This window comes from Melitaea cinxia, chromosome 19, assembly GCF_905220565.1.
Source record: "Melitaea cinxia chromosome 19, ilMelCinx1.1, whole genome shotgun sequence".
Lineage (NCBI taxonomy): Eukaryota > Metazoa > Arthropoda > Insecta > Lepidoptera > Nymphalidae > Melitaea > Melitaea cinxia.
This window is the reverse complement of record NC_059412.1, coordinates 14,755,133-14,776,063: the sequence shown is the minus strand read 5'-3', so window position 1 is coordinate 14,776,063 and position 20,931 is coordinate 14,755,133. Positions and strand designations below refer to the sequence as shown.

Here is a 20,931-nt window from a genome sequence, read left to right as displayed (position 1 = left end):
TGTAATATAGTACTTCCATAAAGTCACCAGAATATCTATAAAGAGGTTGTTGTTGTGAATTGGTTAGTTGTTATGTATTTATGTTTGCGTTTTCTTATTTCAAGACGTACAAGGCTTTATCAACATCGTGTAAAGATATTTTATGTAATGGACCTGAAAATGCGGCTATATACTTAAACTTCCCGCCTAATAGTAATAAGGAGGTTCTGGTAGCAACGCTGTGTAACATAAGCAACGCTATTGAAGATGGACTGATGAAAGATTCCGTTATTGGAAAAGCGGTAAGTGTTAACACAATTAAGAAATTAACTACACGCAGTCACTATTATGTAAGTCTACAATTTTTTTTACGCCTTTACGTGTTATGTATTAATAATTTACGTGCATTTTTGCCCAGAGAATCGGTATAGCGATTCAACAGGACATGATGCCAGGATCCTTGGCACCACTTCACGCGGACATGATTTATACCGCAACAGTCTAACTATTTAGCTATTAACTGTGAATGTGAATGTAAATATGTATAATATTATTTCATTCTAAATAATAAAAAAAGCATTAAAAATAATACTTACTTCAAAATCACCATCGGCTTAGCTTTCTTAAAAGCTTTGTCTCAAAAAACGGATCGGTCGAAATCCGCGTGGGCAAATCCGCGGGCAGAAAGCTAGTAAATAAAAACGAAATACCCGTGACTATAGCCTCTTTGATCTAACTCAATCCGAATTTACCTATATTTCTTTTAAAGATAACTACAATCAAGAACATAGAACACACGCCGTTCGAAAAAATCAAATGGACGCAAATGATAACTGGTCTGAATAATTTATACGAAAAATTAAACGAAGATTACACATATTTGTTCGAATATAAAACATATGGAATGGATAAAGAAATGCAGGAAGAAGTAACTGGGATGATGCATGATGCGGTAGACTTTTGGTTCAACGTTAAGAACTTAAACAGAGCTATACATGTTAGGTAAGATCTTGTTGTTGAAAATCATTTATACTTATACATATGTAATGTCAGACTAAATAGTAGCTAACTATAGTTAGCTATAGCTAAATATCTTCTTTGTATTTGTGTCACTGTTGTGAGCTAGTCGCTTTAAAGAATGAGAATTTCATGCTAACGTGAATTAAGAATTAATAATTATTCTGCGCTGTCTGTTTGCAGTATAGAACTCTACGTGAAAAAGTCCACTTCACTCCTGGCCGATCTTTTTCGTTCATTTCACCTAGTTTCTATTGTTTGAACTATTAGTGCTTTCATAATATTTATTTTTCTGGAAGAGATCACTTAGATTGAAATGTCAAGATTTTTTTTTATACCACTAATTCGTAAATTAGCGTACGGCTCACCTGATGGTAAGAAATTACTGTAGCTTATAGACACCTGCAACACCAGAAGCATTGCAAGCGCGTCCCCAATCCCAGGAGCTCTGGTCACCTTACTCACCAACAGGAACACAATACTGCTTGAAAACAGTATTATTTAGCTGTGATCTTCTGTAAGGTCGAGGCACTACCCCAGTCGGGCTGCTCCATATTTTGAGCAGGAAATTCCTGCTTTGCCCTACCTCAGTTATATCAGTATTTCGCCTAGTTCCTGTTTGAACTATTAGTGTTTTCATAATATTTATTTTTCTGGAAGAGATCACTAGATTGAAATGTCAAGATTGTCCAGTCCTAAACCAGAACGTCAAGTTAAGCTATTAATCACCTATTTGTTTTCAGCATAAAACTTGGCCTTCGTTTTCTTGATCTCTTGGACCGTGGCATCTTCGACATAACATCTGACATTTGGCTTCAACTAAAGTTTTATATTGCCTCAGTCAGTGGACCGCTGTTTGTCGCAGATGACGTAGTCCGACTTGTTGCAGGTAAATAACTGGTCACGAGACAAGTGGTTAAAAGCTTTATTAGTTTAAGAAGTTACTATTGAAGTCACCTTCACTCTGTCCAATGTCTTTGTAATATATTTTTTATTTAAGTGTAGTTCAGTATGCTTATATAGTGCAACTTGTACAACAACAACAAAATCTAATAATAAAGCGAGCTTAAATAGAGAAAAAGAAAAAGGGCTATCATTGCTAATTATGACCTGCTAAATAAAGAACGGTTAAAAGAGACGCATTATTAGTCATTTTTTTCTTCTAGAATATGACCTTATGTCTAATGCAGGATTTTGTGCAGAATATTTTTATTAATTAAATAAAAAACTTTACATGTTTTTAAAAGACAAAAGACGATCACATATCTATCTATCTATACTAATCAATGTAGAGCCGGTTTTTTTTTGTTCAGTTATACTGGGAAAACTACTGAACCGATAAATACAGCGTGTTTCGGAGAAAGTTTTAGTATATGATATGTTGGTGATTGCTTATCGTGCAAAAAAATAATATACATATTGTATGGTACAGTCTATGGTTGAGTGAGAGATGACATGTGAGGGAAGGCTATGAGGGAAACCAAACCCAATGAAAGTCGATCTAACACTAAATTTATTAAGATTATTTTGAGTGTATATAGGCAGAAGTACACACGTCATTTGACGTCATTCGTAGCAAACAAATAACAATTGTGAAATTGTTATTGTATACAAGCCAAATTAAGGAGGTTATTAGTTTGCGAGATAATCATATTGCTCAATGTACGTTAACCCGTACACATATATATGGCATACATATACCTATATGGCAAAACAACGTTTGCTGAGTCAGCTAGTATTTTAATATATATCACATATTAACGAAATTTACAGGTATTTCCAGAAATGAAAGTACTTCATCAAGTATACCGCCTCTAACTGCGGTAGCTTTGCAGAATTTTCTACCCAACATCCCGAAAATGATTGTAGATGCTGTAGACCTCATCAAATCTGACGTTACTGATGTATGTATTGAAGCATATACCTATCTAAGACATTTTACTTCATTGGATTTTGTTACAATTTTATCTATTGCATATGATGACTCATTGTCCTTTAGAGGTACGGAAAAACAAGGTGTTGAGTTCCTTGTCCGCCATCGCAATGGGATATAGGATCCTCCGACCAAATGGATATTGTGTCTGGTGGGCTACTGCCCCAACGGTTGTTGTGTTCTTGTATATATACTCAATCGCTTTGAAAACTCTGATAGCGCGATATAGCATACGTCAGTTTTTTTCTCTAATTACGTAGTTATATTGCGCGATAGATGTCGCCACAGTCCCGTTACGCTCAGTGTACGCTTGCGCCGCATCTATCTCTCTTCCACTTGGTTGGCCTATGCGTCCGATGAGATGTTTGTTATGACGTCGTCACGTTAAAATATCGTCCGTAAACCAACTTTACAGACAATAAATAATCAAACAACCAATTTTGTTTGATTATTCTTTTGTTTCAATATCTTTATATTTTTATAAATTGTTATTAAAAGTGATTTTTGTATCCGAATGTTTTTTTATTGAAGATTGTTTGTATGATGTTGGCAATAACTCAAGAATACTACAATACAAATACTTATGAGTTTCTGTCCAATAATCCCCATGGCAGTAGTCATATATTCCCGTATATAAATAGTTTTGTATATATGCTATATCTCTGGTTATAAGAATAATATAAATTGATATAATTATTGGTCGTCTGGTTATAAATTATTACTTAACTTAATAAACACTTAACTTGTTACCTTACTGATATAAATTAAGTAAGTCTTTGATTGTTTGATCGATTGACTTGGCCAAAAATTACAGTCATTTAATACTAAATATCTACGTCTACAGATTAATAACTATAATTGCAAATATTAAACATTTTCTTCAGGTAGTACCAATAATTACTTTGTTGAACTCGGAACCGTACTGGCCCTGTTCCGAAAGCCTCTCGAAGTTTCTACAACTAAGCGAGGAGTCACGAATAGGCTTAACATCGCTGGAGAACATAATGTGCCTTGATACGAATATGCAAGATGAATGGAAAGTGTATTTAGCGGCGAGAAATGCAACTATGTTTGTAAGTTGAATTTAATTGGTGTATCGTAAATTTTTGGTAGTATCATTGGTGTTTTTTTTTTTTGAAAAATGTGAAGATCTTAAGACACATTTTTTTGAATATCATATCAAAAATTGACCGCTCAGCGGGATTCGAACCCGCGTCTCCGACTGACCGTGTCGGCGCTCTAGCCAATTAAGCTATGGAACGATGTACCCGCCAGAGCGAAATTCTTGATATGATGATTTTTATTTTCGGTTTAAGCGAACCGTGGCGCGATCTTAAAACACGTTATTTTGGTAATCCTTGTCACATTACGTGAAGTATCCATATGTTGTAGTAAATATAGACTTATATCAACAGAACATAATTATACTTTAAAATGTAAGAATTTTATATACTAAGTTGTAAAAAGTAGTTATATATTTCGGTAAGTATGTAATATTCTTTTTGACATAATAAATATTTTAACTGTTGTGTGGTTACGGCAGAAAAAAATATAGCTCTCTTCCCGGGGGTTTCGTAAGAGGCGACTGAGGGATAACACAGTTCCACTACCACCTCGGAACTTAAAAAGCCAACCGATGGCGGGATAACCATCCAACTCCTGGCTTTGAAACACACAGGCCGAAGACGGGCAGCAGCGTCTTCGGTTCGACAAAGCCAGCCCTGCGGTCACCAACCCGCCTGCTCAGCCTGGTGCCCAACACACATGAAATCACGCCATTTTTGGCGCGAACTTGTGGAGGCATATATCCAGTAGTGGACTGCGATAGGCTGAAGTGGTGGTGGTGGACATATATTATACCATAACTAAGACTACTTGAACAATTCATTGTATTCGCAACACTATTGCAATATTTTGTTTTGTTTCAGAAAACTCAAAGCTGGAATTCAACAGTGTATACAGAGAGTCCGTTTCTAAAGTTTTCGGCTGCGTTTGATAATTTAGTAGAGGACTTTAACCTAGTTGAAGAAGTGTTAGAAGATGCGTTCAACGAGTCTGAATATGATCACTTAACACTTACAGCTGCTTTGAAATATACTGTAGATGAATTTAATACTACAGATAAGGATACTATCTTCAGGTAATGTAGAAATTAACCAATGCATCACTTTTACTCTAACATAAAGTCTGGTGACTCTACATATCACAAATTTTTGTTAGCCTGGTTCGCAATAAGGATAATTAATGTCCATTAATATATAATAGTATAGATAGTTCCGGTTCCGGTCTTCGAAGTGTAAACATCATCGTCATTAAAGTCGCGTTAAAAACTAAAATAAAATATTTATAAACACCATACACTACAAAATACTAACGTGCAACAACGAAAAGGAGGCTTGATTGTGCTGGAGATATTAACGAAGGCGTAATTTGCACATAACATCGCAGCAAAGAACAAAGAAGAAATCACATCAACAAAGTTTTGAGGGTAGATCATAAACTATTCTATAAGTGATATTTTTTCGACTTTGACAGTTCTAGTGAAGCATTAATAACTTGCCATAGATACAAGAAAAATAGTTACTTGCTGATAACTATTGACTGACATACACATCAGTGTTGCAAGTGCTGAAAAAAAAAATCTATGGTTTTTTGAGATTACGTTTCGTTTCACGTAAACATAGCAAAATGGAAACACAATTCCAACTTTTGTTCGATAAAATGAAACTAGAAATGCAAAAACAATCTGAGGAAATTACTGAATCCATTACGAAGAACATTATGTCTAGACTGGATGAAAAATTAACACCGATAATAGAAGAAAACAAAAACTTAAAGCTAAAAATAGAATCCCAGGCGAAAGAAATAGAATATTTAAAAAGAGAAAAAAGAAATAACAATATAATTATATTTGGTGTGGAAGAAATAGAAAAATCAACATTAGAATTAATGGATATGATAACTAAAACATTCAAAAGCGACATAAATATTGATATCGAAGAAAATGCAATAAACAATTTATACCGATTAGGGAAAAAAAGTATAGAAGGTAACAAACCGAGGCCAGTCTTCTGTTCTTTCGTTAACGCATGGAAAAAGAATGAAATAATGAAAAACAAAAAACACCTTAAGGAGATATACGTCACTGAAGACTACCCAAAGGAAGTTCTGGCGAAAAGGAAGGCGTTGCAGGCGGAGTTGGTAGAAGAAAGGAAAAAGGGGAAAATAGCGTTTTTGAAATATGATAGACTTGTAGTAAAGGAAATTGAAACAAACAACGAAAAAAGAAAACGGGAAACTTCTTCTTCACCACATTCTTCGGATATTCAACCTAAAAAACAGCAAGCCACCGTACCCTTTAAGGCCAATAGAACAAACGCATTTGATTTGATGAGAATGAGATCTAACTCTCTTACTAACGCCCCTACAAACAAGCAACAGTAGCAACAAATTCTCGGCAATCGGAAAATCCAACAAAAACAAGAAACAAAAATATATTCAAGTACAAAACTACACCCTCCCCCAAGCCGACTGGTCCTCGTGGGGGAAAACGACCAACACCCTCTAAGGATAGACAAACAAAAAAGGGAAAATAACTGCCTCATACATATAGCGACGCTTAATACACGCTCACTAAGATCCCCAGATAAACTCATTGAACTAGAAACAGCAATAGACGAAATAAATTGGAGTATTATTGGTATAAGCGAAGTGAGAAGACTAGGAGAAGGAATAGAAGACCGCGGGAAGTATTTACTCCATTACAAAGGAGAAACACCGGGGCAATACGGTGTTGGTTTTTTAATAAAAAAGAAATATACCGACAGAATCGAAGAATTGAAAGGCATATCTGAAAGAATAGCAATACTCAACATCAAACTTCCCGTACAAAACAGCAGAGATAAATTATGGTCAATTATTCAAGTGTACTCGCCAACTGAACCAGATAAAAAACAAGATGTGAACAAAATAGACGAATTCTACCAAAAATTACAAAGTACTGTGGATACTGCTCATAAAAATATAATAATAATGGGTGATTTTAATGCACAAATTGGGGAGTGCCAAAGTGGCGAAGAGTACACCGTAGGAAGACACAGTTATGGTAACAGGAGCAAAAATGGGCAAAGATTGGTTAACTTCTGTTTAGAAAATAAACTAAGTATCCTTAATAGTTTCTTTAACAAGAAAAAGAATAAGAAATGGACGTGGACTTCCCCAAATGGGCTCATTAAAAATGAAATTGATTATATTATGACAAATAAACCAAAAGTTTTTAAAGATATGTCAATTTTACATAATCTAAATTTTAATTCGGACCATAAAATGATTCGTGCTACGTTACGAGGTACTTATACAAAGAAAAGTCGAAGGCTGCACACTGAATCGGTTCCCTATGTGAACATTAAAAACAACGCAGAAATAATGAAAAGCTTAAAAGAAACTCTAGAGAGAAGAGAAGGAAAAGAATACGACAAACCGATTGAGGCGAAATACTGCGACTTTGTAAATACTCTCAAAAGTAAAGCTAGGAAAGTATTTTCAAATAATAAAGCCATACTATCCACCGAAACCATTCAATTACTTAAAGAAAGAAAAATACTTTTACAAGGCAAGAAAACCAAAGAAACGCGAAAAGATATCGCAGAATTAAGTAAAAAAATCAATATAAATATAAGGAAAGATAGGAAACAAAAAAGGATACATACTTTTCAATATCATATTAAGAAAACAGGTGGAGTAAAGAAAGCGTTCAAAGAACTAGAATCGAAAAAGAATTGGATGCCAAATATCAAGGATAAACAAGGAAGATGTACTTCAAAAAGGCCAGATATATTAAATATTGCTACGGAATATTATAAGGAGCTATACAAAAGCAGAAGTAACGAACTTGAAACAATTATGACAGACGATACGCAACATACTGAACCTATACCACAAATTCTAAAAGAAGAAACAGAGAGAGCTATTTGTACGCAGAAGTTAGGGAAAACACCCGGACCAGATCAAATCACCAATGAACTCCTTAAAATATTTATGCCGGTAGTTGTGCCTAAACTAACCAATTTGTTCAACGAAATAGTAACAGCAGAAGTTATACCAGAAGATTGGACGAAGTCAGTGATAGTTTTATTACACAAAAAAGGAGACAAAGGAGATATTAACAACTATAGACCAATAAGTTTAATGTCTAATATATATAAGGTATTTTCTAAAATAATATTGTTTAGATTAACTAACACCCTTGACGAAAACCAACCAATAGAGCAAGCTGGATTCAGGAAAGACTTCTCGACCATTGATCACATACACGTCCTACGCCAGATACTTCAGAAATACAGAGAATACAACAAAATATATTATTTGGGTTTCGTAGACTTCAACAAGGCATTTGATTCTCTGGAACACCACTATATATGGAAATCATTAGAACAACAAGGGGTCCATAAAAAGTACATACGCATACTAAAAATGATTTATGGGAAAAGCACAGCACAAATAAAACTGGAAAGGTCAGGTGAAGACTTCCCGATAGAAAGAGGCGTTCGTCAAGGAGACCCTATCTCGCCGAAGATATTCTCAGCTGTGTTGGAGTTGATCTTTAGGAGACTGAATTGGGATAATTTCGGGATCAACGTGAATGGAAAAAAATTGAGTCATTTGAGATTCGCTGATGATTTAATACTTTTCGCCGAATGTCCGATGACCTTGGGAAAAATGCTACAATAATTATCAGACGAAAGTGCAAACGCAGGACTTACAATGAATTTAACAAAGACAAAAGTAATGAGCAATTCCTCACAAAAAAATGTTATTTCAGTTAATAATCAGCAATTAGAATATGTAAACGAATACATTTATTTAGGACACTTAGTATCAACGACAGAGAGCATGCAGAAAGAAATAGAAAGAAGAATAGCAAACACTTGGAAGAGATTCTGGTCGTTGAGCGAAGTAATGAAAAATAAAGAAATGCCTATGGCAGAGAAACGAAAAGTCTTCAATGCTTGCATACTGCCATGTCTTACGTACGGCTGCCAAACTTGGGCGTTAACTGAACAACAACAAAATAAATTAAATATATGTCAGAATGGGATAGAGAGAAGCGTATTAGGAGTAAGAAGAAGGGATAAAATACAATTAAAAAATATTAAAGGAAAGACTAAGTTTGAAAAAGTCCAATCCGTATGCAGAAAATTAAAATGGCGTTGGACAGGACATATGTTGAGAGAAAAGAAAGAGAAATGGACCAGAATAATTACGGAATGGTACCCTAGAGAAAGCAGAAGAAGTAGAGGAAGACAACCGAAGCGATGGGAAGATGATTTGATGCAAGTAGCGGGGCCAGAATGGTTACGTACAGCAAAGGACAGAAACAAATGGAAATCCTTAGAGGAGGCCTTTGTCGAAAGACAAGCTGTTAAGAGGAGAGATAAGCCGAATGTCGAGAATACGTTTTTGTTTAGTTAAGTCATAGTTTTCTTACCTCTATTATTATTATTCTTAAAAGTAATGTTTAGTCAATAAGTTTAAATCTAACAGCAATAAAGGCTCATTTTATTTATTTTTATTTATTTATTTTAATATATAATAGATAACGTAATGATTTTCTCCTAAAGTATTTCAATAAATAAATATAATTTCTTCGAATCCGTCCTCCACAAAAAAGATTTTGTCAATAAAGTACTCGAACACCACTTGACGATCTTAACGTGGAGATAGTTACGTACAAATATTGAAGATTTAATTTGATCAAAACTATTACTGCTTTTTCCAGAAAATTCTTCACTAAAGTTGATACAGTCCTAAATTCGTTTAACACATCTTCAGTCAACGAGAGTGTTCCTCTTAACACACTTTGGAAGCAGTATTTGAACTGCACTAGGGAAGAGTACATAAGTGACTCCTGCAAGATGATTGGAAGAGCTACATGGAAACACACGCTGAATTTCTTGTCAGTAGCTGGAGGCAATATGATTAATGACATTTATACATATTTGAAAGAAACCAATGGTAAGTAGTAATTACTTTTGTTACTAAATATACAATTGTGAGAAGTTTGAACAGTAAAATGTAAACGTAAACTCTTTCAAATCTTAATGACTATGCCATTTTGCTAGATATATATTTATCCACAGTTCACAAAACACTTAAAATGGAAACCAAATCAATATTATCTAAGTTGTCCTTTAAATTCTAGAAAAAAACGCTACAATTCTGCAACTACTGGGTTTCACCAGAGGCACAGGACTATACACAATATATGAAAAGTTGCCTGACTTCATCGCCGCGCTGATCAATTCCTACACAGATCTTGGTTTCATGAATCAGGTATGCTTAGAATATATTATAAAACAATAGAATATAAATAACACGAGTAATAATTATATATTTTTCACTGTCCTAAAATTAATTCTGACTCTTGAACACTTTAAACTTTTCTGATAAATTAGCTGCTCTACCTTCACAAAGAGTGAAGACTCCATTTCACGAACTTGTAAGTGTAAGAAAGCTTTATTATGGTTGAAAAATGAATTGTACTAGTTTTATTTCACTTTGGCGTTCATGTCATCCTTTATGTAATGTGAGCATTGTATTGTTAGGTCTACTCAAGTACTCAAAATAAATGTACTTTATCAGATATATACTTATCCTTGTATCCGACATAGATACGTCGTGCATCACAAACCACTTTCTGGGATTGTACCGAAGTTCTGATGTCTCTAAACCCTGGACCCGACAGTCCGATAGACGCATCAGTTCTCGAACAAGTCGAGCCATTTATTTGCCCATCTTTACTGCACTGGCTGTCGATGCCAACTGGAGATAATAAATTGATGGATGTTTTCACTAAACCGGTATGTATTTAGACTTGTATTTTTTTATGTAAATAATTTAATTTTATGTTTTTTTTTTTTCAAAATAAACTGTATAATTACATTTTTTTATTATAAAGTCATTTAAACTTTACTGACACTAAATGAAACAATTCATCAAGTAATAGGTTTTGGCATTGCAATGGTTTAGGGTGTTGAGTTTCTCGTCAGCCATCGCAAAGGGAGGATCCTACGACCAGACGGGTATTGTGTCTGGCGGGCTAACGCCCCGACGGTTGTTGTCGGGTTCTTGTATACATACTTAATCACTTTGAGAACTCTGATAGCGCGATGTAGCATACGTCAGTTTTCTCTAATTACGTAGTTTGTAGTCGTTCGTATTTCGCACGATAGATGTCGCCACAAGGTGAAGATTATATTTTGGAAGGACTAGTATGTTTATTAAAACTAAGATTACAATTTTCGAAAATCCGCAACACAACAAAACACTCGTGCTAAAATTAATAATTTTTTTTCGTTTCAGCAATATTTTCTTTTCACGCTAGAAGCAGCTAATTTAACAAGTACTTTCGAAGAAGCTTACACAAAAGCAAATGCTTTAGGAATGTTACTAAAAGACATGGCGAATAAGAATAAAACAGAATCTGAAGATATAAAACTAAGTACAATGAAAGAGAAGCTAGAACGTGCTATAGATGCAATAATATCGTATAGGATAAAAGAAAACGATCCATTTTATATAACTTTTAACGAAAATATGAAAAAAAAATTGACGCTTGACATTTATTTGACTAAAGTTGTAACAATTATTAATAAACTTACTACAGCTTTAGATAATTTGACTGTAGCAGACATAATTAAAGCAGAGGACGAAGAAATAAAAAGTTTGCAAACAGAATTATCGATTACTCAGAGAAATTTTAAGAGAAGGCCGTCGGAAGCGATTGTTTTTCATTTCGACATAATAACAGATGTAATATGGACTAATAGTAATGATTACAAATTTGTCGACGCCTTAAAAGATGCTTGTGAAAGACTCAAAAACAAAGATAAATCTAAAGATATATTAGTAGAGCTGGACAGAGTTAAAGCGCAGGTTTGTGCGAAGAAATATGAAGTATTTTATAGTGCTGTACAAAATATAACAAATGACGGCTATGGAAGCGCAAGAAATAGTTTGCTGAAAGTAATTGAGATTTTGAAATTTGAAAATGATAATTTTACTGATATATCTACATTCTTCAAAGAAAGGTATTTAAATTAAATTATATCTAAATAATTTGATGATTTCAACGAATAATTTGTTGTTCTTCTAAATTTACTCATGCAATAATTGGGGTTAAGAAGTAATGCTGCTATTATCTAGTTTTAGAAATAATATTATTTTCTCCTTTAAGGCAAAACGTTGTGAATTCGTTAAAGAAGTCTACTAAATACGCATACGATTTGGGAATACCAGTATATTTGAAATATTTACAAAATAATCTGAAGCACTTCGATGTCGTCCTGAGTTTCTTGGCCGGAGAAGATTGGTGGACGGAGCTGAGGCACTTGTATACTGGTTCAAAATCAAATAGTTTCTTCGATTCTGTTGAGAATGGTTTTGATATAGTAGAAAACGTTCTAACCCACTTGGACAAGATACATGTGAGTGTTCATTGCATTTATTTGAATTAATGATTGTATCGTGGTACTGTTTTTATGACTTATTAGTTTGGTGACTTTATTTAATGATACACATTTAGGTATCCTCTACTTCTCGTTTATTCTCATCGATTAGAACTTTTTATCCACTTAATATTCGTATGAATTATGATCATTTATGAAAGCTTCTAGCTTTCTAACGTTTCTTTACTGGACTATTACTGTTTTCTTTTGCCTGTCTACTGCGCTTCACATTCCTAGTTCTACTCTCTCTTCTGTTTTTGTATGGTCTCTTTTCCTAATATTGTTTCTGCTAATGGTCAAATATCCATCCATAAATTATCTTAACTATTAACCCACATAAATATATCTATAATATATATAAACGCGAAAGGTCATTCATCACGAAATCTCCGAAACTATAACACCTACAAACTTGAAATTTGGCAGGTAGGCTCCTTATAGGAAGTAGACATCCGCTAAGAACGGATTTTACGAAACTCAACCCCTAAGGGGGCAAAATGGGGGTTGAAAGTTTGTATGAGAGTCCCATGTTTTTGACGTAAGAGACTTGAAATTTAAAATGTATGCTCTATAGATGGTAACAAGGTGTTCAAATAATGTATCTTTAGAAATCAACTCCCTTTTGGGGTTAAAACGGGGGATGTTACGTTGACTCACTAATCACAAAATCTCCGAAACTATAATGCTTACAAACTTGAAATTTAGCAGGTAGTTTTAGTAGGTAATCTATTGCTAAGAATGGATTTGACGAAACTCAACCCCTAAGGGGGTAAAACGGGGGCTGTTACGTTGTACGGGATGTTACGTTGACCCACTCATCACGAAATCTCCGAAACTATAACAGCTACAAATTTGACATTTGGCAGGTAGGTTCCATATAAAGCGTAGTCATATGCTAAGAACTGATTTAACGTGACTCGACCCTTAAAGGGGTAAAACGGGGGTTGGAACTTTGTATGAAAGTCCTATGTTTTTGAAGTAAGAGATTTGAAATTTAAAATGTATGTATAGATAGTAAAAAGGTATCCAAATAATGTATCTTTAGAAATCAACTCCTTTTTGGGGTTAAAACGGGGGATGGTAGGTTGACTCACTCATCACGAAATCTCCGAAACTATAACAGTTATAAACTTAAAATTTGTCAGGTAGGTTTCTTATAAGGCGTAGGCATCCACTAAGAACGGACTTTTACGGAACTTGACCCCTAAGGGGATAAAACGGGGGTTGGAAGTTTGTATGAAAGTCCTATGTTTTTGAAGTAAGAGACTTGAAATTTAAAATGTATGCTCTGTAGATGGTGAGGAGGTGTCCAAATACTGTATCTTTAGAAACCAACCCCCTTTTGGGGTTAAAACGGGGGATGGTAGGTTGACTCACTCATCAGAAATTTGGCAGGTAGGTTCCTTACAGGGCATAGACATTTTTTAAGAACTGATTTTATGAAATTCGACCCTTAAGGGGGTAAAACGGGGGTTGGAAGTTTGTGTGAAAGTCCCATGTTTTTGAAGTAAGAGACTTGAGATTTAAAATGTATACCTTATAGATGATGAGAAGGTGTCCAAATAATTTATCTTAGAAATCAACTCTCTTTTTGAGTTAAAACGGGAGATGGTAGGTTGACTCACTTATCGAGAAACCTCCAAAACTATAACAGCTATAAACTTGAAATTTGGCAGGTACGTTCCTTATAGGGCGTAGACATCCGTTAATCTAAAGGGATAAAACGGGGGTCGGAAGTTTGTATGAAAGTCTTATGTTTTTGAAGTAAGAGACTTGAAATTTAAAATATATGCTCTATAGATGGTGAGGAGGTGTCCAAATAATGCATCGTAATCTATAAATATAAAAGAGAAATGTCACTAGCTCACTCAGCACGAGAACTCAAAAACCGCTGGATGGTCTATCCATCCAGGTTGGACAGAGATAAAATTTGGCACGGAGGTAGATTATAGTTAGCAGACGTCCGCTAAGAACGGATTTTACGATATTCCACCGCTAAGGGGGTTTAATGGGGTTGATAGTTTGTATGAAACATATACAGCCTGAAAATAAAACTAAAAATGTGGTGTATAGAGAGGTTTTATAAAAATAACTATTAAATTATACTAAATTCTGCCTTTTAAAAAGTTACTCAGTTTGATAAGCATTTCAAGTGACTGAAATAAAAAAATAATTTGCGTTAAACAACTTAATGGTAATGCATATCTTCATAACCACGCGGACGTAATCGCGGGCAACAGTTAGTGTATTATAAAACAAAGTCCCCAAAAGTGTATGTGACCGATTTGCTCAAAATCTACTGAACGGATTTTCATGCGGTTTCATCATTGGAGAGAGGGCTAATAGGAAGGTTTACGGAACCGCTAAGCCGATTTTGATGAGAGTTTAACTATAATTTTGCCGGGAAAACTTTGTGACACACTAATTTTAACGCGGGCGAAGCCGCGGGCACAGCTAGTATGTATATATAGGTATATATATCTCTCACGGTCAGTTTTGTACTCACTCTCGAATTAGAGAAAATAAGCTTTAGTTCGTAATTTGAAGCATGCAGTGTTGAAAATAATACGCCTCAACGCTTTGAAAATTAAAATGTAAATAAAAAAGGCATGGGCACTCAAGAGCCTATGGATGTTTAAACTTATATTTAAAAAAATACCTACCATCCTGTTCTTCTCACCACGATCAAAGCTGTCGCGATTACTTTCACTAATTAAATTAAATATTAATTTAAAAATATAGAAAACAATGGCAACATTGTTCTTTTTGTAAAAAGGAAATAGAGTGGGAGAATAATCAGCTAAATTTACTGCTGTTTGTTAAAATATATCAATAAAACTAATATATGTTCTTTAGGTGGAAACTCCCAATTTATAATATGTATTGCTGTTAATATGTAATAAAATGTTGTTGTTCCGATCCGATACTTCAGCTCGTTCGTCTCCTCCACGACATCGACTTCAACCGCACGGACGTGTTCTGCGAGAGTAGCCTGGTACTGTCTGACTACATACCAGACCAAGGGGCTCTGTCTCAGCTGCGGGAACAGCTCTGTTCGCCTGATCATGACCAGCTCTTTGAGGAACTACCACCGTTAAAGTTTGCCTCGCAGGTATGATTGTGATAGCGGTCACAGTATAAATAATAGTAATAAATAAATATCTTTGACATACAAACACGACGACGCGGTTGTACAGCAGTCACAGCACTGACTGTTGCGCTGGCAGTCGCGGGTTCGATCCCCGCTCACTACAGACATTTGTTTTTTTTTATATCACTAGGTCGGCAAACAAGCGTACGGCTCACCTGATGGTAAGAGATTACCGTAGCTTATAGACGCCTACAATACCAAAAGCATCGCAAGCGCGTTGCCGACCCAATCCCCAATCCCCCCAGGAGCTCTGGTCACCTTACTCACCAACAGGAACACAATACTTACTGCTTGAAAACAGTATGTATTTAGCTGTGGTCTTCTGTAAGGTCGAGGTACTATCCCAGTCGGGCTGCTCCATATTTTGAGCAGGAAATTCCTGCTGTGCCCTACCTCAGAATTGGCATTATAGATGTTTGCCAGAACTAACTACTAACAGATTCTAAGACTCGGGAAGGGAATCGAGCCTATAATTACTACAAACTGCACCAACGAGCTACTCAAAAATTAATAAAATATGATACAATCTTGTACAGACATTTGGCATCTTAATGTGAAACTTAATACGAGCTTGTGAATGTGAAACATTACTTCATAATAGCCAATCAATTATCGCTGAATAAGTGTTATTGTACGCTCAGTAGCCCATATTTTGTGCAAGATTTCAAATAAACCAACTTGATAACTATAATTTTCTGAAATATAAGCTAAAAAGTATATATTTTTTTTTAAATATTGACAGGGTTACAATGACAATTTGAAGATATCTAATGAAATAAACTACACGGCACTTTACGAAGATATATCCAACACTGAAACAAGACTGGAACAGATTCAAAAAGGTCCGAAGTCGCCAACACTACCTCTTTGGATAACAGAAGAGAAATTGTCATCACTGAAAAATGTGACAATGCAAATATTTTCTAAGGAAACTCTAATCAAGATGTCGTTCGGGGTACTCACTAATATTGTGGATGCGGGGACTTTATTTTTGAATAATAGGTAATTGAAGAAAAAACTATATATTTTTCCGTCTAGCAAAAACATTATGAACTATAAGTTTTGTTTTCGTTATTTGTAATATTTATTTAATTGTAATTATATTTTATCACCGCTCTGGTGTAATAGTGCGTGTGCCGTATCGGCGGCGCCTAAACACTGATGGTCGCGCGTTCGATTACCGCTCGGAGGGGATATTTGTGTTTATTAGAATATTTATTTCCGATCTGGTTGTTAGTCCTTGTGGGTCTCCCCACTGTCCCTCAGAGAGCACGTTAAGCCATCTGTCTCGGTTGTTATCATGTACACTTGATAGCGATCGATACTCATAGTAGGGAATATATTCGCCAACCCGCATTGGAGCAGCGTGGTGGATTAAGCTCTGATCCTTCTCCTACATGGGGAAAGAGGCCTCTGCCAAGCAGTGGGAACTTATATACTGAAACATATAACTTATCAACATTCTACTTGACTTAAATAAGTTGTTATTATTCTATAAATCATCGTCATATTAAAGGAACAAAAATAAAATTAACTTGTTCGATTTGGGTCTATGTAATGTAATTTTGAGCAATCCATTGTCAGCTGAGGCTGTAATACTGTATAATTTGTATAAATTGTTAGTTAAGCGTAGATCATAGTAACGTGATCAAAAATAAAATATTACTTTATTCAAATAAGCTTCAAAAGCACTTTTGAATTGTCATTTACAAATTGAAATTTGAAAGTGAAGTTACCTCCAATACGGAACATAGATTCTGGTGAGAATAATCGGCAAGAAACTCCGCAGTTACTCCTCTAAAGAAACTGTGTTATATTATAAATAAATGGACAGGAACAAGAGTAATATTTAGTTTTGTTTCAGTCAGTGCACTCTCTGTTCTGAATTCACCACCTGGTTCAAACAGTTGAACCTCCAGCTGTACAAGAAGCAGGAGTACGACGGCTTGTTCTGCAACGTCGACCAGATGTCTCTGCGGGAGATACACGGCGCCCTGAAGAACGATTTCCATTGGGACATGGCTATTAGTGAGGTTAGATTGACAATTGTGTAATTCTCTTTGTATTTTAACTTTCAAAATATATTCGTGTAATTAATTCATGGCGAAATTTTTTAAAACAATTTTCGTCGTCGTAACGTCATCGTTCCATAGCTTAATTGGCTAAAGCAGCAACACGGTCAGTCGGAGATGCAGGTTCGATCCCCGCTGGAACGGTCAATTTTTGATATGATATTAAAAATTGTTTAGAATTCCCTGATGTGTGGGTAACACAAAATAAGTTGTACAGATTTTTTAATTATAGAAAATAAATCAACTATAAATTTCAACCTGATGATTCTTTAAAATTTTAGACAAATTATTTCTCCTGTTATGTTATTGCTTTGTACACTCATATTTTGTTGTTAGTCATATAGGCTTGATGTTATATTATAATATACTTTCTCAGTTAGCAAATTTGATTTGAAACTTTCAAAAGAAAACTTATAAAACCGTAAATAACCACAATGAAAATAAATAATTTTCATTTTGACCGAATTTAAATTACCTGAGCCATTTTTCCCGTTTAGTTGATATCAACTCGAAACTACACAAATTATGAACTCAACAAATCCTTAAATGAACTTCTGGAGCAAATCAAGCTGCATTTGCTAGACGATATTGCTGCTAAATCTTCCAAACTGGTGGAATGTCTTGCGGGCAACATTACTGGAAGTACCTTTAGACACGCTGTCCTGTGAGTAATTATTTAAAGCTATTAAGGTATTTTTTCAATTAAGTTTGGACATAGCAGGCTATATCCTACTCAAAATCTGGAGACGCTCATCTGGAGAAGTACGTCAACCATGATAAATGACACAGCTTTTAAGCAGTGTTGTATTCCTGTGGTTAGTACGGTCGCCAGAGCTCCTGGGGAGGGTCAGGGATGAGGTTGGTAAGTAAGGTAAGGTTGGTTCTGGTAACTGCTTACCACCAGGTGGTCCATACGCTTGTTTGTTTCCCTAACTTCATCTAATAACATTATGCTTTATTCTAGATTCGCCAAAGTAGTCGCAAGAACAGGCAAACTCCTTAAAGCCGAATTGCCTCACCTCCAAGAGATTCATGGTTTCACCGAGTTGCCATATTTGAAAAAATTGCATTCAAGTATTGCTCCTACACTTAACGTTAAGGATAATTTATCTAAATATTTTGTTAATAAGGAAGAATTTACGACCGATCTAGTCAAATTAATCAAAGATAAGAAGTTAATCAATAATATTGAAAATTCAGAAATAAGTTTACTCATGGTAAGTATCGAGGATTACAATTATGTTATTTGTTAACTGATATTTGTAAGTAAGTAAAATCTAACTTAGCGGTGACATCTGCTAACTTTTGCCATAAATTAGAAATTATTGTAACTTACAGATAGACGAAATGCAACCAGCATATAATTATATTTCCGTGCAAGACTACTCTTGGGAAGAAATCTGTTTGAATTACGACTGTAAAGCCATCGTGTCGATAGTGAGAAAACATATCAACAGAGCATTGGTTAACTCAAATGTAAGTTCCCATTTTCTTGTTTTACTATTCCATGTTGAGGTCAGCCACAATAGTATATATATTCTGCTAAAAATCTGGAGCAGCCCTTTAAGAAGTACTTTACTGAAAATCACAGCCGAAAAATACTGGTCTCGAGCACTGTTGTGTTCTTGTGGTGAATGAAGTGACCAGAGCTCCTGGGTAGGATCAGGGGTAAGGTCAGCCACGCCTTTGGGATGCTTCTGGTGTTGCAAGCGTCTATAAGCTAAGGTAACCCACTTACTTTTGCATATTTGCAGCACTAGTTGTATAAAAAAGTCAGCAAACAAGCGTAAAGCTCATCTGATGGTAAGCGATTACCGTAGCTTATATAGTTTATACTAGGATAATAAATAATTTTAATTGTTTTCAGCTGCCGAACCTCCAAACGAAAGAGTTCTGGCGCTTCAACTTCATATCCTCAATAGTAGGTCACATGGAGAGGATATTAGACCACGTAGCCAGGGTTTTAGGGGTGATCAGCGGAGTGGACCTCCAAGGAGTAGTAGAAGGAAAATTAGAAGCCCTACTGGATTCGGGAATGCAATTAATGATGGATGACACTTTGGACAGTGTGTTGTACAGGTACAATGAGTAACATGTAAAGAATATAGCATTTAATAAGTATTTCCGGGTGAACCAACTGACCCAGCGAACTTTATACCGAGTCATTTTTTTGGAAATATGTCTATTTTTTCAATTATTTTCTTTTTTTATAACCTTGTCCAAGCAATATAATAAAATAAATAATAATAAACACACAAAAATAAATAGTTATCCGATATGTTGAATACACCAAATTGGATAACTACTAACCCAACTTAGAAGCTATTTTCGTACATATTTATCAAAATATTCATTTTTAATTGTACATAATAAACTATCGTATTGATTCAAAATGCTGTGTGATTACGGCATTAAAGAATATAGCCACTCCCTCTCTTCTCGTGGGTGTCGTAAGAGGCGACTAAGGGATAGCACAGTTTCACTACCACCTTGGAACTTAAAAAGCCGACCGATGGCGGGGTAACCATCCAACTGCTGGCTTTGAAACACACAGGCCGAAGACGGGCAGCAGCGTCTTCGGTGCGACAAAGCCAGCCCTGCGGTCACCAACCCGCCTGCCCAGCGTGGTGAATATGGGCAACACACATGAGATCACGCCATTTTTGAAATGAATATCAAATAAAGCAAAAATGACTAAGATACGATTAAAATCGAAAAAGAATGAAATTTAAATATTCAAATTGAAAATTACAGTACACATATATTTTGGCTAGGAATTATAATAATTGTTTTTTGTTTTTAGTATACGCGGGATGCTTGATGAAATGAAACCTATTCTAGATGGAACTTCGCTGGAATTCGACGTTACCGCAATTGCAGATGGGTTAAAAATCATTCATAACTTCAAAAACTACTTGATTGATCAAGATATAAAAGGTAGACTTCAGTAAATGAAATGTTGTATATTAGAATAATTCGATAAATTAACAAAAAAAATATAGTTACGTGCAGTTAAATGTAATAATATAAACATTGTTAGAACTTCCTCTAATGTATTAATTTTCTTAATGTCTATTTATGATTATCTCCTAGTTTAGATTCCAGACGTTACCGATCTCTATTTTTATATCTAAATATAGTACAATGATTTATCATAATATGATGAATCTTGCTTGTATAGATTGGATTCCGTTCTTTTTTATATCACTAGGTCGGCAAACAAGCGTACGGCTCACCTGGTGGTAAGCGATTACCGTAGCGCCATAGACGCCT

The 20,931-nt window shown here is 35.1% G+C and overlaps 2 protein-coding genes across 2 annotated transcripts in view; both read left to right on the top strand.

Annotated features, from left to right (window-relative positions):
• The window catches only part of LOC123662805, a 96,224-nt gene that overhangs the window by 12,252 nt on the left and 63,041 nt on the right, over positions 1–20,931 (top strand). The window contains 20 exon segments of the mRNA XM_045597600.1: positions 105–281; positions 749–981; positions 1,740–1,885; positions 2,770–2,900; positions 3,814–4,002; positions 4,858–5,069; positions 9,708–9,943; positions 10,131–10,261; positions 10,600–10,788; positions 11,291–12,018; positions 12,165–12,414; positions 15,368–15,547; positions 16,329–16,588; positions 17,451–17,619; positions 18,156–18,322; positions 18,623–18,875; positions 18,997–19,134; positions 19,218–19,288; positions 19,498–19,737; positions 20,462–20,595. Coding sequence (XP_045453556.1) covers positions 105–281; positions 749–981; positions 1,740–1,885; positions 2,770–2,900; positions 3,814–4,002; positions 4,858–5,069; positions 9,708–9,943; positions 10,131–10,261; positions 10,600–10,788; positions 11,291–12,018; positions 12,165–12,414; positions 15,368–15,547; positions 16,329–16,588; positions 17,451–17,619; positions 18,156–18,322; positions 18,623–18,875; positions 18,997–19,134; positions 19,218–19,288; positions 19,498–19,737; positions 20,462–20,595 — 4,234 coding nt within the window.
• On the top strand, positions 5,189–6,662 carry LOC123662662. Its single transcript, XM_045597469.1, has one exon. The coding sequence runs from the start codon at positions 5,618–5,620 to the stop codon at positions 6,371–6,373; it is 756 nt and encodes a 251-aa protein (XP_045453425.1). The 5' UTR covers positions 5,189–5,617; the 3' UTR covers positions 6,374–6,662.

What these genes read in the sequence shown, in the direction of transcription:
- LOC123662662 (XM_045597469.1), top strand. Translation starts at nt 5,618, where the DNA reads ATGGAAACACAATTCCAACTTTTGTTCGATAAAATGAAACTAGAAATG.